This window comes from Oncorhynchus clarkii, chromosome 4, assembly GCF_045791955.1.
Source record: "Oncorhynchus clarkii lewisi isolate Uvic-CL-2024 chromosome 4, UVic_Ocla_1.0, whole genome shotgun sequence".
NCBI classification, from domain to species: domain Eukaryota; kingdom Metazoa; phylum Chordata; class Actinopteri; order Salmoniformes; family Salmonidae; genus Oncorhynchus; species Oncorhynchus clarkii.
In genome coordinates, this window is record NC_092150.1 from 29,288,312 (window position 1) to 29,306,614 (window position 18,303).

The following is an 18,303-nucleotide window of genomic DNA, read 5'->3' on the forward strand; positions in this document are numbered from 1 at the left end:
ATGCTGAGTTAAATAAAAAACACCAGCAGTCCTTTCTTCTATTTTCACTCCTTTTCATTTGTCTGTTCTCCTCTGGCAGAGAAGACTGATATCGAAGCACTAAGGAACCCCTTTGTTTCTCTGGCTACACATTGCATTCACATTCAGTACGTGTGTTCCGTGTGGGACATAATATGTACGGTATGAGACAGCGCTCAGAACCACGACGTCATCTCCGAGTCAGGCGGTCTCGCCTGGCACGCCGCCCTGAACAGATGGGCAGAGACGACTGGCATCCAAGAACCACGTCACCCTGGCAACGGCCATCTTGTTGGCAACCCTATGGCCCCTTTTTCTGGAGCAACTCTTGGGTCGTCCCGCCTGATTGGCTATCACTTTGGCTGACTATGTTATACATAGACTATGTTATGACATTGACTGAAATCCACTAACCTTATTGGGTTTTAACCCTAGAATTAGAACACAGATTTCACACACTGAGCATCAATGCTCATGTACTGTAATGTACAGTGACTAATCCAGCATAAAGTACACCATGCGGTATAAGGGATAACCTTGCAATAGTGTGTGAGAACTTGGCGTGAGGGTCCTCTTTAACCTATAGCACACCTCTCCATTTTTGCGTGTGGTTGGGGGTCAGGTGGGAACCCAGAAGGTACTAAGCCATTTTCCATGACACGTTCAATAGCCTTCCAAAGGTGATACACCTGACTGTAACAGACAGCATTCAGTAACTGCGCACACACATATACACATGCACACCAATGACTGTATGGTGCACAATATGCACTGTACACTAACAAACATGCCCACTAACACCCAGAAACACTCATACATAAACACGGATGCAATACGCATCACCTAGTTGTGAACACACACACAGACCTTGGTTTACATAAGTGGCCTAAGAGGAAAGCTATGAGTTATGGCAGTCATCAAAGCTCTGTTTGTTTGCTGTGTGTGTCTGGGAGGAGGACCGTGGTAATAACAGCAGTCTGAACAGTACTATAATTAAGTTAAAGCTCCCTGCTGTGATGAAGTGACTGCATTATCCTGCTACACTCACTCTCTCTCTCTTACTCTCTCTGTCTCCCACTCTCTCTCTCTCTCTCTCTCTCTCTCTGTCTCCCACTCTCTCTCTCTCTCTCTCTCTCTCTCTCTGTCTCTCACTCCCTCTCTCTCTCTCTCTCTCTCTCTCTCTCTCTCTCTCTCTCTCTCTCTCTCTCTCTCTCTCTCTCTCTCTCTCACTCCCTCTCAGTCTCTCTCTCTGTCTCTCTCTCTCTCTCGCTCTCTCTCTCTCCCTCTCTCTCTCTTATTCTCTCTGTCTCTCACTCCCTCTCTCTCTCTCTCTCTCTCTCTCTCTCTCTCTCTCTCACTCCCTCTCAGTCTCTCTCTCTCTCTCTCTCTCGCTCTCTCTCTCTCCCTCTCTCTCTCTTATTCTCTCTGTCTCTCACTCCCTCTCCCTCTCCCTCTCCCCCTCTCCCTCTCCATCTCCCTCTCTCTCTCTCTCTGTCTCTCACTCTCACTATCACTCTCTCCCCCTCTCTCTCTGTCTCTGTCTCTCTCTCTCAGGAGGGGAAGCTTTCATCTCAATACAGACGGACAGAGGGAGCAAAAGGAGGGAGGGATCAGTGTACACTAAAGCTGAACATCTCTCTCTCTCTGTCTCTCTCTCTCTCGCTCTCTCTCTCGGTCTCTCTGTCTTTGTCTTTGTCTCTCTTTCTATTCTCTTTCACAGAGACCTCTGTATCTGAAACTCATTAATCCGTTGTGTCATATAACAGTAAAATCTCTGAAGCTTCCATTCACTAACAGATTTGAAGGGGACACACCTGTGTCCAGGGAGCACCTCCCAGAGCTCATTAGTGTTAATCCTGAGTGACAACATGGCTTCACAAAACCACCACTGAGGAGCTCCAACCCAGCCTGCTCTAACCTGCTGTGGAAAAGAAAGTGAAACCAGGGGAGAATTCTTGCCCCCTCTAAATGAAGCCACAGAAGTTCAAGGCTACTGCAGGCATTGTTAACAGGATACAGGATCCCCGTTATAGTGAATGGAACAATTGTGATCTTCGTGGTCAATCTTCAGGTAAATAAATACATCTTGAGAAAAACACACCAGATGTATGTCCTTGAACCTTTTATTTTATAATCGTACACAGAAGAAGTTATAAGGATAATTGAGTTGCTAATGGCAGCCTGCAGTACCCCGGTCGGCCTTCAACTTGACTTACGCAATGAGAGGGGGCAGCACTGAGCTAGCCTGCAACATCACTTCCTGGAGTTGCTCAAACTGCATCTTAACCGACTTAATTTGGCTTCAGTGCTCTATTGAGTCTCACAAAGGAATTAAGTGTCACGTGATCAATGGCTTTGTCCATTCATATATACAGCCATTGAGTGACACACAGCTGACAGCCATGACAGGCTGAAACGTGACCAGGCTAAAGCCCTGTTTATAACCTCACCTTCCATTTACCAGGCCTACAGGATTAAAAAGAAAGATCAATTAAGCAGAGCCCTTATAAAGTCATCAGTCTGTTTGGACTTTCTCCGTTGGCTTTTGTTCACGCCATGTTTAATGAAAGAGAAAGTGCTGTTTGTGTTAAAAAACAATTTCAAGTGACAAGGTATTTGTGTTGCCAAGGTAACCTTTGCCCAACATTCAGGGAGAAAAGGCTATGAATGATGGCAAAAAAGGGTTCACATCTAAGTCCATACACTATATACGGTATATAAAAGTATGTGGACACCCCTTCAAATGAGTGGATTTCTTCCCTGCTAGAGCTGCCCTGGTCAACTGTAAATGCTGTTATTGTGAAGTGGAAATGTCTAGGAGCAACAATGGCTCAGCCTCGAAGTGGTAGGCCACACAAGCTCACAGAACAGGACCACCGAGTGCTGAAGCGCGCAGCACGTACATTTTAATCTGTCCTCTGTTGCAACACTCACTACTGAGTTCCAAACTGCCTCTGGAAGCAGCGTCAGCACAGGAACGGTTGGTCGGGAGCTTCATGAAATGGGTTTCCATGGCCGAGCATCCGCACACAAGCCTAAGATCACCATGCAAAATGCCAAGCATCGGCTGGAGTGGTGTAAAGCTCACCAACATTGGACTCTGGTGCAGTGGAAACGCATTCTTTGGAGTGATGAATCACGCTTCACCATCTGGCAGACAAATCTGGTTTTGGCAGATCCCAGGAAAACGCTACCTGCCCCAATGCATAGTGCCAACTGTAAAGTATGGTGGAGGAGGAATAATGTTCTGGGCTGTTTTTCATGGTTTGGGCTAGGCCCCTTAGTTCCAGTGAAGAGAAATCTTAATGCTACAGCATACAGTGACATTCTAGATGATTCTGTGCTTCCAACTTTGTGCATCCGTTTGGGGAATGCCCTTTCCTGTTTCAGCATGACATTGCCCCGTGCACAAAGCGAGGTCCATACTGTAATGGTTTGTCGAGATCGGTGTGGAAGGACTGATCTGCACAGATTCCTGACCTCAACCCCATTGAACACCTTAGGAATGAATTGGAAGTGCCCAACCTCACTAAAGCTCTTGTGGATGAATGGAAGCAAGTCAGCAATGTTCCAACATCTATTGGAAAGGCTTCCCAGAAGAGTGGAGGCTGTTATAGCAGCAAAGGGGGGGACAGGCTCCACATTAATGCCCATGATTTTAGAAAGAGACGCTCGACAAGCAGGTATCCACATACTTTAGGTCACGCTGTGTGATATTTTACTATTTTTGCAGTTGTAAGGAAAAAACAGTAAATGTGGACAGAGGCCGGAACCGCTCATAGGAGACAAAATCCCCATTTAATGGCTCATGGATAAGAACGGCTCACACACAAGGCACATTACACAGACATTCATACAGTGCACAGATACTCTCTCATAGACATGTTGGTTACTGTGTTTGTCCAATGATCCTGTGACACACTGCGAGTTGATTAGCTAATAATCATCCAACCCAATGCCGACTCAGCTCATTCCCTTACGGCCCTGGTTGAAAAACAACTCTTTGAACAAGGTGAGTGTGTTTGTGTCAGCATTTTAATGTCTGCCGTATACTAGTGCGTAGCTCCCATGTGTCCCATGCTCCCATGCTCCTATAATAATGTAAACGAAGACCCTGGACTGACCTGACAAATCCAAACCTTTCAAAAGCACACAAATTAAAGTTCCGTCACAAACACGTCCTGTCCCACACCCACCCTGAAACAAACAGTAGGCACATAGAGCACATGCGGGGGTCAGAGTATCATTTGACATGGTGTATGTCATGTGAAATAGCACCGCATTAACACAATATGGATGCTACAGTGATCATAATGAAGGTTCCATTTACGGTTTACCTTTTCAACTAAAGTATGCCTGGGAGTTACCAGTGCACATAGGTAGGGTATGGTATGTTCTCCCTAGCACATGCAGGTCCACACAGCAGGCCTGCAGGCTCAGTGTGTTGTCTGAAAGGGAGGGGCAGGCACAGCAGTTCAGAGGTAAAAGATTCCACAGACCCATGTTTCTCCTCAAAACACACATGCTCAGAGCAGGAACCCGGGACCTCATTTATAACCGTTGCGTAAATTTAACACATAAACTCGGCGCATGCCATACATACACATGTTTCCCGTTATCAATCAGACCTGGAACTAATTTGGAACTATTGTAATTAGGCCAGGGCAGTTTCTAAAAGAAAGAGCAATGGCATATTTTATCAAATGTTTTTCGGAGGTGTTGAATTTTTTTTTCATCTTCTGCTGTATTTGGCAAATGACTGTGACAGTTTCTAAAATAAAAAATAAGGCAAATTGTTTTGGAGCCGTCGGCGCACAATGTTTGAATTCAATTTTGCATTGACTTTTCCCCAACCTAAACATGCTGGAATGCCCACGAATTCTGAATTACAGTACTAGGGTTGGCCTCTCCAGTCCTGTTCTAAATAGGTTTAGGATCTATTTGACTGGTTAAGAGTTTTTTTGTCACCCTTGGTAAACATAACCCATAGAAATACATATCACGTGGCATTCCACAAGGTTCTATTTAGGGTCCAGTACTGTTCAATTTATTTGTGCTACCCCTTGGCAGCATTATCAGAAAACACAGCATGGATTTTCACTGCTATGCAGACGATACACATATTTTCATTTCTGTGTCACCAGAAGATTTTAGCTACACGGATACATTATTAGACTGTATTAGTGATTTAAATACTTGGATGGCTCACAACTTCCTCCAGCTAAACAGCTTTGTAGTGAATTTCCATGAATACAATTTTTTTTAACAGCCAATTGTTGCAGGATATCCAAGGATTGTTAATGTTGGAGCCAAAGCAAAGAGAGAGAATCTGGATGCACATTTGAATTCACTGGCAATAAAGATAAAATACCAAGTATAAAACCTGGGAATTATTTTAGATTCTGAACTCAATTTTGGATCATACATTAGGAATGTGACCAAAATAGCTTTTTGCTGCCTGAGGAACATTGCCAAGGTGTGGCCGTTTCTCTCTCAGGCTAGTACAGAGAGACTCATCCATGCTTCTATTACAAGCAGACTTGACTTCTGTAATGCTCTCCTGTCTGGTCTACCCAAGAATGCCATTGGTCAACTGCAAAACATACAAAATACTTCAGCATGGGTACTGACCAAGACTAGACAGAGACCACACATTACATCGGTTTTAAGTTCTCTACACTGTGAGTTTTATAATTAATTTAGAATTAATTTTAAGATTGTTCAATTTTTTTTTTTATCAATCCACGATTGTGCACCCCAATACATGTCAGACATGCTTTTAAGTTATGTACCCAGTAGGTCCCTCAGGTCCTCTGGCACTGGCCTTTTAACTATCACAATGCCTAGGACCAAGAGGCATGGAGAGGCAGCCTTAAGTTATTATGCCCCCAGTCTCTGGAATAGCCTGCCAGAGAAGACATTTTTGAAAGATATCTTAAAACACACCTTTTTAGCTTTGATATTCCTCAGGGTGCTTTTTAGTCATTCAGTTTTTATTGCTATTCTTTTGTTGTTTATCCTCTTATGTTTCTGTTTTTATTTTATTTTTTTCCGGTAAAGCACATTGCGTTGCATTCCATGTCTGAAATGTGCTGTATAAATAGATCTTGATTTGATTTTAGACTTAGGCTACAGTGGCAGCATAGCCAACACAGAACTACGTCAATGTAAAATGTCAACTGTCTGTTCACCGGTTAAATTCAACATTATAAACCGCACTGCCTATGGGATTGCATACAGCAAAAGTTGAATGCATAACCTATCTATTTACTAGGCTCGTAGGCTAAATTAAACGAGACACGCGCATGGTAATTCGTTGTATGGCTACTTCTGGAATATGAACCCATAACAGCCAGAAAAGGTGAGGAATTATTCTGCAATGGTTATGAAAACAAAATAAATAGGAAATAGATTCCGATGTATAATTATTTTAGATTCCAAAAATAAAACACATCGATTTTTGCTTTTCTCACTAAAGACAAATGTTTTTATTATTATTTATCTTTTTTTTATAGGCTTATCATCATATCATATCATAGATACTTACTTGCCTGTTTGCAATACGATACAACTACAAAAATGTGCTTACTTCAGGTCTAAAGTTTGCGTGGAGGACATTCTCACGCCAAATAACTGGCGCACGCATGTTTTTGGGGTATATTGCTGCTTATGCAGCATTTATAAATGAGGCCCCTGGTGATTATAAAGCTGATGAATAATAAGAACCAAATGAATAATTAATGTGTCACACTGCAGATAATCATGACATGTTGAGGTTAAGGGACACAGAAGGAGACTACTCATAACGACTGCACAGAGAAAATGGGAATACGATAATACACAGGATGAGATCAAATGTATTTGTACTGAGCACAAGATACAATGAACACAGAAACCCATACTATACAAATGGTTTGGTTTGAAGTGTGTACACATATGAAGTGTATGCACACAAATATCGAGTGTATGTACACAACACAGGCAAAGTACTTGACACTTGTAATGGATAGGATGAGACCTACATTTGGTCCATGAAGGATGTAGGTTAGCCTATGCAACATAATATGTGTTAAATATGTGTACATAAGATTTCATTCCAAAAACGCTATATATCAATTTTCAGAAATGTTGGTAAATTAGCTTTTGTTGTTTAAAGAAATTATGAAAGAGATTGGCGTGTTTTTTCACTATCTAATCATGGCATTGGGTTTTTCAATGACAGACATGTATTTGTTTAAAATCTATCACTTGATGGTTTCATTTCAGAGAGACCAATAATCATGTTTTAAGCAGAATGCTACATACTGTATCCGCCTAACTCTGAGAAATACGTAGTACAGCTAGGTTTTACATAGTCAAATGTAAGAAATAACTACATTCTTTATAAATAAGTAGTACAGCTAGGTTTTACATAGTTAAATGTAAGAAATAACTACATTCTTTATAAATAAGTAGTACAGCTAGGTTTTACATAGTCAAATGTAAGAAATAACTACATTCTTTATAAGTAAGTAGTACAGCTAGGTTTTACATAGTTAAATGTAACAAATAACTAAATTATTTATAAATAAGTGTACAAATTATACATTTGTGACATCAATATTTAAAAAAATTATTCACAAAAATAATTCAATACAGTAATATGAGATCTGTATGTAAAACCTTTACATTTCACATTTTAGTCATTTAGCAGATTCTCTTTTCCAGAGCGACTTGTATTAAATGCATTTATCTTAAGATATCTAGGTGAGACAACCACATATCTCAGTCAAATATACAAGATGCGAACATTCCATTGCAGGTAAACAATGGATGTGTTTTGCAAAACAATCAAAAATACGCATATTCATACACATCTGAAATCTGTTAATTAAACAGCAATATTTTAAACACCCATAAACAATCATTTTCTGATGAAAAATGCAAAAAATGTGAAAAACTGGCTGATATAACATTTTGGAATTAAAGTCTTCATAAGTAGTCAGTTCATCCTTATCTACCCAGGTGGTCGAGATCTAAGGAACTCAAGCCTACTACATGTACAACTACTTTTAAAAGCACCCGTAAACTAAGAACTTAGATACGAGCAAAGAGGCTTCCCAGATATAGAAATATATCAAATACAAATATAAAACATCTACACCCTGTCCATCAAAGTTCTGTCTATCCTATCTCTATGATCTGAGTGTCTATTAGAAATCTCCACAGATCTGGTGCTGAGTCTCTCTCTCTCTCTCTGAGCCAGACCTCTAAATCTGACTGCCCAGACTTGGACAACAGAGCTCAGGGCAGGGCAGAGGAGCAGGCAGCCATGGAGCTCTTTGGAGTGGCTCTAACGGCTCAGAGTCTGTCTGGATCAGCACATAGTTACTCTCAATCAGACGTTCAGGTCACTGATCACAGATAGAATGGACAAGTTACTTTACAGACACTTACAGACACAGGCAAAACATAGGGAGAGAACATGTCTGACATCCACTCACACAGACACAAACTCGCAATGCAAGCATTCAAATGAATCTCTTGAAAGTACACAGACAGAGACGTATGAGACAATAGACAAACTGTCAAGTAGACTACTCCTACTTACTGTAGCAAGTCAAACTTTAGCAAGTAACAGTGATACAACATCCAGTACAGTCGGTACAGTTCCGACTACAGGGACAAGAGCTTGCAGGACTCACAGAGCGATGTTCACTTCAGGCAAAGCAGCTTCACCTGGACAGGTAATACTCAGGAAATAGGGTGTAACTCTAGACCTGTCAGAGAGCTACAGAGGGAGAGGGGAAGGAGGGAGAAAGAGAGTAGGTAGGTGAACTGACAAAGGACTTTGCCCCGGTCACAGCGTCTGTTGATTGGCTGGTGGAGTTTAGCCGGAAATGTTAGCTGGCTGCCCGTCCTGTGAGAATTCTGGGAAAGAGAACAGGACAGAACAGAGTCAGAGAGTTTTGGGTGTGCTGTGATGACCCAGAGCCTGCTGCTCACGTCAGGAAGCTGGTCCAGGTGACCAGGAAGTGGCAGAGACGGGCAGGGCCAGAACAGAGGTAAACAGAGAAGTGGCCAAACCTGCTCTGGGAGGAAGGGAGGGAGGATGTGAGAGACTAGGGGAAAGAGGAGGGTGGGGGAGCAAGGGGGGAAATAAAACTTAACGCACAACCAAGATGAGAAATATTTTGTTTATTGTCAGATAATGAGGGATATTACAGATTAATTCCAGCTCTTAAATCTGTGCTGGGCAGGCTCGGACAGGGCTCCATATCACCTACACACAACATGAAATAACACACACTAGACTAACCATAACAAAATCCTGTTCTTGGAGTCACATGGCCACTACTGTACTACAGAGGCACTGTTCTAGCATGTTCCTGAACAAGGCAAATCATCACCTCATAATCTGAAGCAAATAACACAATGGCAGCTATGCTAACCAGAGACAGACTGCATACGGCTAAGGCTTAGACAACAATACTTCAGTGTGTGTTGAGGTGTGTGTGCAACGCAAATGAATACAGATATTACACAAGGGGGTTGGACAGCTTCCGGTGTTTTTGTTGTGGTTTTCCTGCTTTCTGACAATAGTTCCTTCTTTCAACCCACAAAATGACCTGTCTATGTGTGTCAGAGTGTAAAAAACAACTGCTATCCTAAGTTTCTGTTGTGGTTTTCGTGCATAGCCTACATCACAGTTTTCTCTGTAAACCCAGAACATGAGCCACATACAGGTGTTACAGTGAGACAGACTGACAGAGACTTGAGACTTAATGATGTATTTAATCATGAGTCAGAGTATGACACATCTGATAATTGACTGAGATTGCTGAAGGCTCTTTAGTTGCTAGCCCTTGGATAATTAAAACCCCACTCACTTCTATTGTATGTTCTAGCCAGTCAATGTTTTCTTTTATTACAGCATTTGGAATAGGGCTAGCATTGGACAGGCAAAAGTTTATCCTTTAGTCACACAATTTGCAGTCAGTATTTTTTGGCAGCTTCCCCGTTCTGGAGTCCCTTACGTTAATGGAAGTGGGTGTGTGATTAAATAAAAGTAAGCATGTTTGTGCTTTAAAAAATGACCTGTGTACATCTATCTGTGTGTGTGTGTGTGTGTGTGTGTGTGTGTGTGTGTGTGTGTGTGTGTGTGTGTGTGTGTGTAGCAGAGGTGGGACCAAGTCATTGTTATACAAGTGGGACTAAGTAAGTCTCAAGTCTTAGCACTCAAGTCCCAAGTCAAGACAGGCAAGTCCGAGTCAAGTCTCAAGTCAAGACCGTCAAGTATCAAGTCAAGTCTCAAGTCCTAAACTTTGAGTTTCGAGTCCTAAGCAAGTAATAATGTGCTCTTCACCAAATGTAATGCCATTTCATATTTTTTAACAACAGTAGTAGTTAGTATATTACATTTAAGCAAACCATGAATGCTTTAAAAAACATCTATATATTTATTACTTTCCAAATAAACATATATTATATTTCCATGGAAATACATGCGTAGCCATGAGAAAGACTATTGAGGATCGCAATCGGGCGATGTAGGCTTGTACACAATCACCCAACCGCCCAACACACACACACACACACACACACACACACACACACACACACACACACACACACACACACACACACACACACACACACACACACACACACACACACACACACACACACACACACACACACACACACTCTGTGTGGTTACAGTAGGCTAACCTATGTCAATGGTTTTAGGAACAGCAGTAACATCAGGCAGGATTTAGGCTACCAACTGCCTAGCCAGTTGTAGCCACGACTTACCGATTTTTGTGCAGCTTCAAATGTCGAACAAAGTTGGAAATTGTTGCGCCTCCGTCTGTCGTTTTCTTCCCACATGCTTTGCAAGTTGTAATCTGTTTTTTGTTGATACATCGTCGTCTTTATATCCGGAAATAATAATTTTGAGTATCATCTTTCCAAGGGCTCCATCTGAATTCACCCGCCGACGTTCTCTCTGCACTGCCACGCACAACTTTTTCTCAGCTGGCACAATTTGATTGGCTGCTGTCCGATTCAAACTGTAATCCGTTAAATGAAGAGTTGATGTGCTGCACACTTTTTTAATAGCATCATTTTAATATTTGGGCTTGGGGAGGGTATCAAGTCAGGTTGAGTCATAAGTCTCAAGTCCAAGTTATGCCACGAGTCATTGGTGTTAAATTCAAAGTCGAGTTGCAAGTCGTCATATTTGTGACTCGAGTCTGACTCGAGTCCAAGTCATGTGACTCGAGTCCACACCTCTGGCGTGTTATTGTAGGGTTGTAGGGTTATCATGCCACAAAGCACCAGTAAGTAATATGGTGCCAAATAAGTAGGACAGAAATGGTACAGAAACCAAATTTTATTTACTGCAGCCTCTAAATCCATCAAAAATCGTCCCCCATCAAAACAGACCAAAACAAGGGAAATCTTCAGAGATGACCGTATTCAAGAACACACACACGCACACACACACACACACACACACACACACACACACACACACACACACACACACACACACACACACACACACACACACACACACACACACAGTGCTTTATAGATCAGAGAAAGGTTACTAGGTGCAGCACTACCCATAACCGTACGCACACACACACTCACACAAGCAGGCGCGCAGGCAACATCAAAATAGATGTGGCACGCAACCATCGTGACCCCTTGTGCAACCTCACAGTAATCTTGTCACCATGCAAAATCGCAGCAGAAACTCCACAAGTGCATCTGTTTAAAGCATCAAATAACTTCTAAGTGTTTATGCAGATTTCCAGGTCCTTTACATAACAGATTCAGCCATTGAGTGGAGTTTAATGACCAAAACCAATTCACGGGAATTTGAGAATGGCATCTATACATCACATTTGATTGTGTAAGTGTCTCTGTGTTTAAATGAGCTGCCATCTGTGCATGTGTTTCAATATGATAATTTCTCTGCTATATCTCCCTGCAACCTTCTGCTGGCTTTACCCTGAAGCAAAGCATTTTTGCGGGGCCTGGTCAGTAACACCTGGATGGGAGATTGGATGCTGCAGTGGAAAAGGTGGTGTAGGGCCAATAGAGCAGACTCCTTCCTCTTGTAGTCAACAGGAGTCAATTGCTCCCCTGGGAGGAGTTAAAACAAAGACCTGACTTTCAGAGATCATCAAAACCTTTTAATGCAGTGGGCTAAATCAGGGTCACACAGAGTGTTTCTTTGTAGTCTTAAACAAATCTTCTTTGAAACAAAAGTATACACCTCACACACATGGTTATGTGTTTCAGAAAAAGAAGGCACAGGTACAATGTCAGATAAAGAGTTGAAATGTATTCCATCTTGAGTTTGCATCCCAATATTACACTTTATATGCTTCACAGAAGACTGAAATATAACCACACCGTTTGACATTGAAACACTGGATCTTCTGCATGAAATACAACGTTATTAGTTGTAAAAAACATGAATAACATTCCACCCATGAGGCCACTAGAGGGCGATTTGGTCATTTTACTGCAGGAAAGGGTTTAAATAACTCACAGCACTTGTTGCAAGACTATGTGACTACCTAAAGTAATCATCCTTAGTTTCCTATTGGCACAATTAGCCCCTAACCACTAACCACTAACCCCTAACCTCCCCACAGCATCTCTTCACCAGGTAATTGCTGTAAATAGTTTTCCCAATCTGTGTACCTAGTAGGGTAAAAGTAAACACGGACAAAAATGTGCCCTTTGGGAGTTTAGATTGGATCTCTTCATCAATGCTGTCCGCTCTTGGATTGTGTTGTTTCGCAGTCTGTCTGTTTTTAGTTAGCAACCACTCTGCGAAGAGACAGAGTCATTAGATCATTTATTTTGGTACTGTCCATATGTTCTGTAGCTTGTTTTTGGTCACAGGCCCAGGAATGGCTGAAGAGTTGCAACATTTATCTGGAGCTAACTCTGCAGACAGCACTGCTGGGTGATTTGAAAAGTCATAGTCAATCGATCAATAATATAATAATACTTTTAGCAAAAAAAATGTATCTTTAATTTACAATCTGTAGAAACTATGAGAATAGAAAGGTTCAAAACTTTTGTAAAACATCAGAACACAGTTGAAAAATACATGGCAAATAAAATAGATAGCTGGGAGGGGTTGAATGGAGCTGAAGGGTGGGACGAATAACAACACGATAACTCATGTAAAATATACAGTGTCTGTAAAATGTATGTAGGTTCAGAACGTTTGGCAAATAGAAATAGATGGGAGAGGTTGTGGGTAGAGGAAGGACAGGACTAAAAACAAACAAAATACAACTATTGTAAAACAGATTGTGTCAGTAGAATGTATATAGTAGGTATAAGCTGGAGGTAGAAGCCTAAGTGTTGCTGTTTGTTTGTTTGCTCCAATTAGGGGATGGGTGGTAGGGTTAGTGGAAAATAATAAGAGTTTATTCCGAAGACAACAGCTCTATAAACATTATTCTGTGGTGCCCCGACTTCCTAGTTAATTACATTTGCATGATTAGTTTAATCAGGTAATATTAATTACAGAGAATTGATTTTATAAAATAGCATGTCATAATTTAATCCATAGTAAAGTGTATATATACAGTACCGGTCAAAAGTGTGGACACGCCTACTCATTCAAAGGGTTTTCTTTATTTTTTTTTACTATTTTCTACATTATAGAATAATAGTGAAGACATCAAAACTATGAAATAACACATATGGAATCATGTAGTCAACAAAAAATCTTCATGTATTTTACATTTGAGATTCTTCAAATAGCCACCCTTTGTCTTGATGACAGGTTTGTACACTCTTGGCATTCTCTCAACCAGCTTCACATGGAATGCTTTTCCAACAGTCTTGAAGGAGTTCCCACATATGCTGAGCACTTGTTGGCTGCTTTTCCTTCACTCTGCGGTGCAACTCATCCCTAACCATCTCAATTGGGTTGAGGTCGGGTGATTGTGGTAGCCATGCTGGTTAAGTGTGCTTGAATTCTAAATAAATCACAGACAGTGTCACCAGCAAAGCGTCTCCACGCCACACACGTGGAGATCATCCGTTCACCTACTCTGCATCTCACAAATACACGGCGGTTCATACCAAAAATCTAAAATTTGGACTCATCAGATTTCCAGATTTTTTTAGTAGTGGTTTCTTTGCAGCAATTTGACCATGGAGGCCTGATTCACGCAGTCTCCTCTGAACAGTTGATGTTGAGATGTGTCTGTTATTTGAACTCTGTGAATCATTTATTTGGGCTGCAATTTCTGAGGCTGGTAACTCTAATGAACTTATCCTCTGCAGCAGAGTTAACTCTGGGTCTTCCTTTCCTGTGGCGGTCCTCATGAGAGCCAGTTTCATCATAGCTCTTGATGGTTTTTGCGACTGCACTTGAAGAAACTTTCAAAGTTCTTGAAATGTGATGTATTGACTGACCTTCATGTCTTAAAGTAGTGATGGACTGTCATGTGTCATTTCTCTTTGTTTATTTGAGCTGTTCTTGCCATTATATGAACTTGGTCTTCTACCAAATAGGGCTATCTTCTGTATACCACCCCTACCTTGTCACAGCACAACTGATTGGCTAAACTCATTAAGAAGAAAATAAATTCCACAAATAAACTGAAATGCATTCCAGGTGACTACCTCATGAAGCTGTTTCAGAGAACACCAAGAGTGTGCAAAGCTGTCATCAAGGCAAAGGGTGGCTACTTTGAAGAATCTCAAATATAAAATATATTTGGATTTGTTTAACACTTTTTGGTTACTGCATAATTCCATATGTGTTATTTTATAGTTTCGATGTCTTCACTATTACTCTACAATGTAGAAAATAGTAAAGCACAAAGAAAAACCCTTGAATGAGTAGGTGTTTCCAAACCTTTGACTGGTACTGTGTAAATATATTCACAACAAAAATATGTGGGGGATATGAAACGATGCAGACAATTACATTGATGGAAGCTACAATCTATCTGCAATATTAAAGCTGTGTGTGTGTGTGTGTGAGGGGGGGGGGGGGGGGTAGATTGCTTGGCAACCATTTAACTCTCACTTTAAACAAAGTACTACTTATAAAGGCTTTATACAGCATACATAAAGGCTTCACAAATCATTCATCAGTGTGTGTCACACTCTATTAATGGTGTGTAAAGGGTGACATAACAATTACCACTGTAGGACGAATGGCCAAATATAACATATCGCATGTTTATACACCAATTATAGAGTTTAGCAACTGCTTCTAGATGATATGTGAGCATTAATGTAATGTTTATGAAGCCTTCATGTACACTATATAAACCTTTATAAGTCGTGCTTTGTTTAAATTGGGACCTAACTTTCTTGCATTCTCATCCTCTCTTTCCATCTATCTTTTTCTCTCTCACGCCCCCACAACATTCCCCCCTTCTCTCTCTTTCTCTTTCTCTCTCTCTCTCTCTTTTTCTCTCTCTCTCTCCCTCTCATCAGTCTGTGATTAGGAGTCTACATCAGGGTATTTGTCACAACGCATCTCTGGGGTTTTGAGTCCCTCTACCAACCAATAGGGATGACGAGGGTCTTTGTGAGTGAGGGTTGATGAACTAACAGCTCTGTTTTGCTGAGTACTATTTACTGCTGTCATCTATCACTGTCCATCCGTCCTCTCCTTTCCTATACAGGGCCAGGGATGCTCATTGATAACGTGTTTGCAGGCTTGATAACATGCAACAGCTATTAAGGTATTAAGTCCCTACTAGGGTTGGTTGTACATTTGCAGCCCCTAAGAATGTGCAATATATTAAATATTCTGTTCAGTATTTGTCATAACAGGTGTCGCTGTGGCGACTGTCACTACAAATGCTCCTCTGAGCCCTTGCTGTGTCGTCTATCTGTTGGTGTGAAATTAGACTTCATAGTGATACAGTTACTACTGTCTGACAGGGTCCCCCCTCTCACTGACCGACTGTCACCCCTATCAACACACCTGCTGGGATTCAGATAGGAAGCACCCCTATGCTCTCTCCCTGTCGTTCTCTAGCTCTAACAAACACTCTCTCTCCAACCCTCTGCATTCCGCCTGTCTATGGCTTAGGAACAATTAGACTGTAAGAAGAACAGAGCATCACCATCTGTGTCCATGCCGACTGCCCAGGGACGGTTCAGAATGGGCATGAAAATGTATCTTATTCAGGGAAGTATTGGGTTATGCGATAGGGAGCTATACCACTGTGAGACTAACCGGGCTGTTTCACACTGTCTGTAACTCTGGGAGTAGTGCAGCTAAACTCCCGACAGATCTATTAAAGGGAGTGAAAATGTTCCTCTGCTTCATTTTTTGTTGCCCTGTAGGATAGTACATAAACACTAGGATCTCGGAGAAACCAATATCCCTCTCTATTGGACTCTTTTTCTTTTACTGTCTTCTCTGTCAGTATCTCTACGACACTCTCTTTCTCCCTTTCTTTCAATTAAACTTTGTCCGCTCTCCCTCATCCCTGTCTCACTTTCCCCTGCCTTTCTCATCTTCTCCTGCCATCTGTATTTAATTACATTTAGATTGCATGGCAGGAATGATTATAACATTATTATAAAACTAGACATGAAAGGTAAACACTAAATCAAACAAATGCAGAAAATCTCTCTTCTAATCCCCCTCTCTCTCACCTAAGCTCTCTCTCTCTATCCTTGTTGCCCCTCTCTCTCACCTAAGCTCTCTCGCTCTATCCTTGTTGCCCCTCTCTCTAGTGGCTAGGAAAGGTCAAGCGGCTCTCTCTCTCTAGTGGCTAGGAAAGGTCAAGCGGCTCTCTCTTCCCTCCATACGTCATCCATTGTTCATGGTAACAATGCAAATGCTCCCCTTAGCATGAATATTGAAGAGGAAGACTGTGGGAGGAAGGTCACCATGAAGAACGAGGTCCCTCTCTATCCCGTGTAGACGCCATGCACCTCAGTCTAGCAGAACTAATGTGATCAGGGGTGGGGTGGGGTGGGCGTGAGGGTGAGGAAGGATTCTCAATTAGAAAAGCATGAAGACCCCTTGTATGACCTGATGTATGACACCACAACCATTAGCATGTGCTTTGAAGTGTATGAGTTTTGTGTATTGGTGTATGTCAAATGTAGGTTACTGATTAGTGTGCATGCAGTTATGGTACATAGTCAAAGCTTCTGTACATAGTCAAGATTTCCTTCATTTTGGGTCAGTCTGTCACGCCCTGACCTTAGAGAGCCTTTTTATGTCTCTTTTTGGTTTTGTCAGGGTCTGATTTGGCTGGGCATTCTATGTCCTTTAATTCTATGATTTGTGTTTCTATGTGTTGGCCGGGTATGGTTCTCAATCAGGGACAGCTGTCTATCGTTGTCTCTGATTATGAATCATATTTAGGTAGCCCTTTTCCCTCCTTTCAGTGTGGGCAGTTGACTTGTGTTCGTGGCACTTAGCCCTCGTAAGCTTTGCGGTTGTTTATCTTGTTTCTTGTTTTGTTGGCGTCATTCTAAAATAAAATAAAACGTACGCTCACCACGCTGCACTTTGGTCCACTTCTTTCGACGGCCGTGACACAGTCACAGTGTTCAGGTATTCTGCCACTGTGTACTCACTGTTTAGGGCCAAATAGCATTATAAACAAATTATAAACAAAAAAAGAAACGTCCCATTTTCAGGACCCTGTCTTTCAAAGATAATTCGTATCCAAATAACTTCACAGATCTTCATTGTAAAGGGTTTAAACACTGTTTCCCATGCTTGTTCAATGAACCATAATTAATGAACATGCACTTGTGGAACGGTCGTTAAGACACTAACAGCTTACAGACGGTAGGCAATTCAGGTCACAGTTAAGAAAACTTAGGACACTAAAGAGGCCTTTCTACTGACTCTAAAAAACACAAAGAGAAAGATGCCCAGGGTCCCTGCTCATCTGTGTGAACGTGCCTTAGGCATACTGCAAGGAGGCATGAGGACTGCAGATGTGACCAGGGCAATAAATTGCTATGTCCGTACTGTGAGACGCCTAAGACAGCGCTACAGGGAGACAGGACGGACAGCTGATCGTCCTCGCAGTGGCAGACCATGTGTAACAACACCTGCACAGGATCAGTACATCCGAACATCACACCTGAGGGACAGGTACAGGATGGAAACAACAACTGCCCGAGTTACACCAGGAACACACAATCCCTCCATCAGTGTTCAGACTGTCCGCAATAGGCTGAGAGATGCTGGACTGAGGGCTTGTAGGCCTGTTGTAAGGAAGGTCCTCACCAGACATCACCAGCAACAACGTCGCTTATGGT

At 41.8% G+C, this 18,303-nt stretch overlaps 1 protein-coding gene across 1 annotated transcript in view; it reads right to left on the bottom strand.

Moving 5' to 3' along the window:
• The window catches only part of LOC139406698 (ligand of numb-protein X 1), a 76,041-nt gene extending 67,303 nt beyond the window's left edge, over positions 1-8,738 (bottom strand). Inside the window, exon 1 of the mRNA XM_071149617.1 lies at positions 8,609-8,738. Coding sequence (XP_071005718.1) covers positions 8,609-8,649 — 41 coding nt within the window. The 5' untranslated portion in view covers positions 8,650-8,738. The remainder of the gene's footprint in view (positions 1-8,608) is intronic.
• Positions 8,739-18,303: the final 9,565 nt, after the last annotated feature.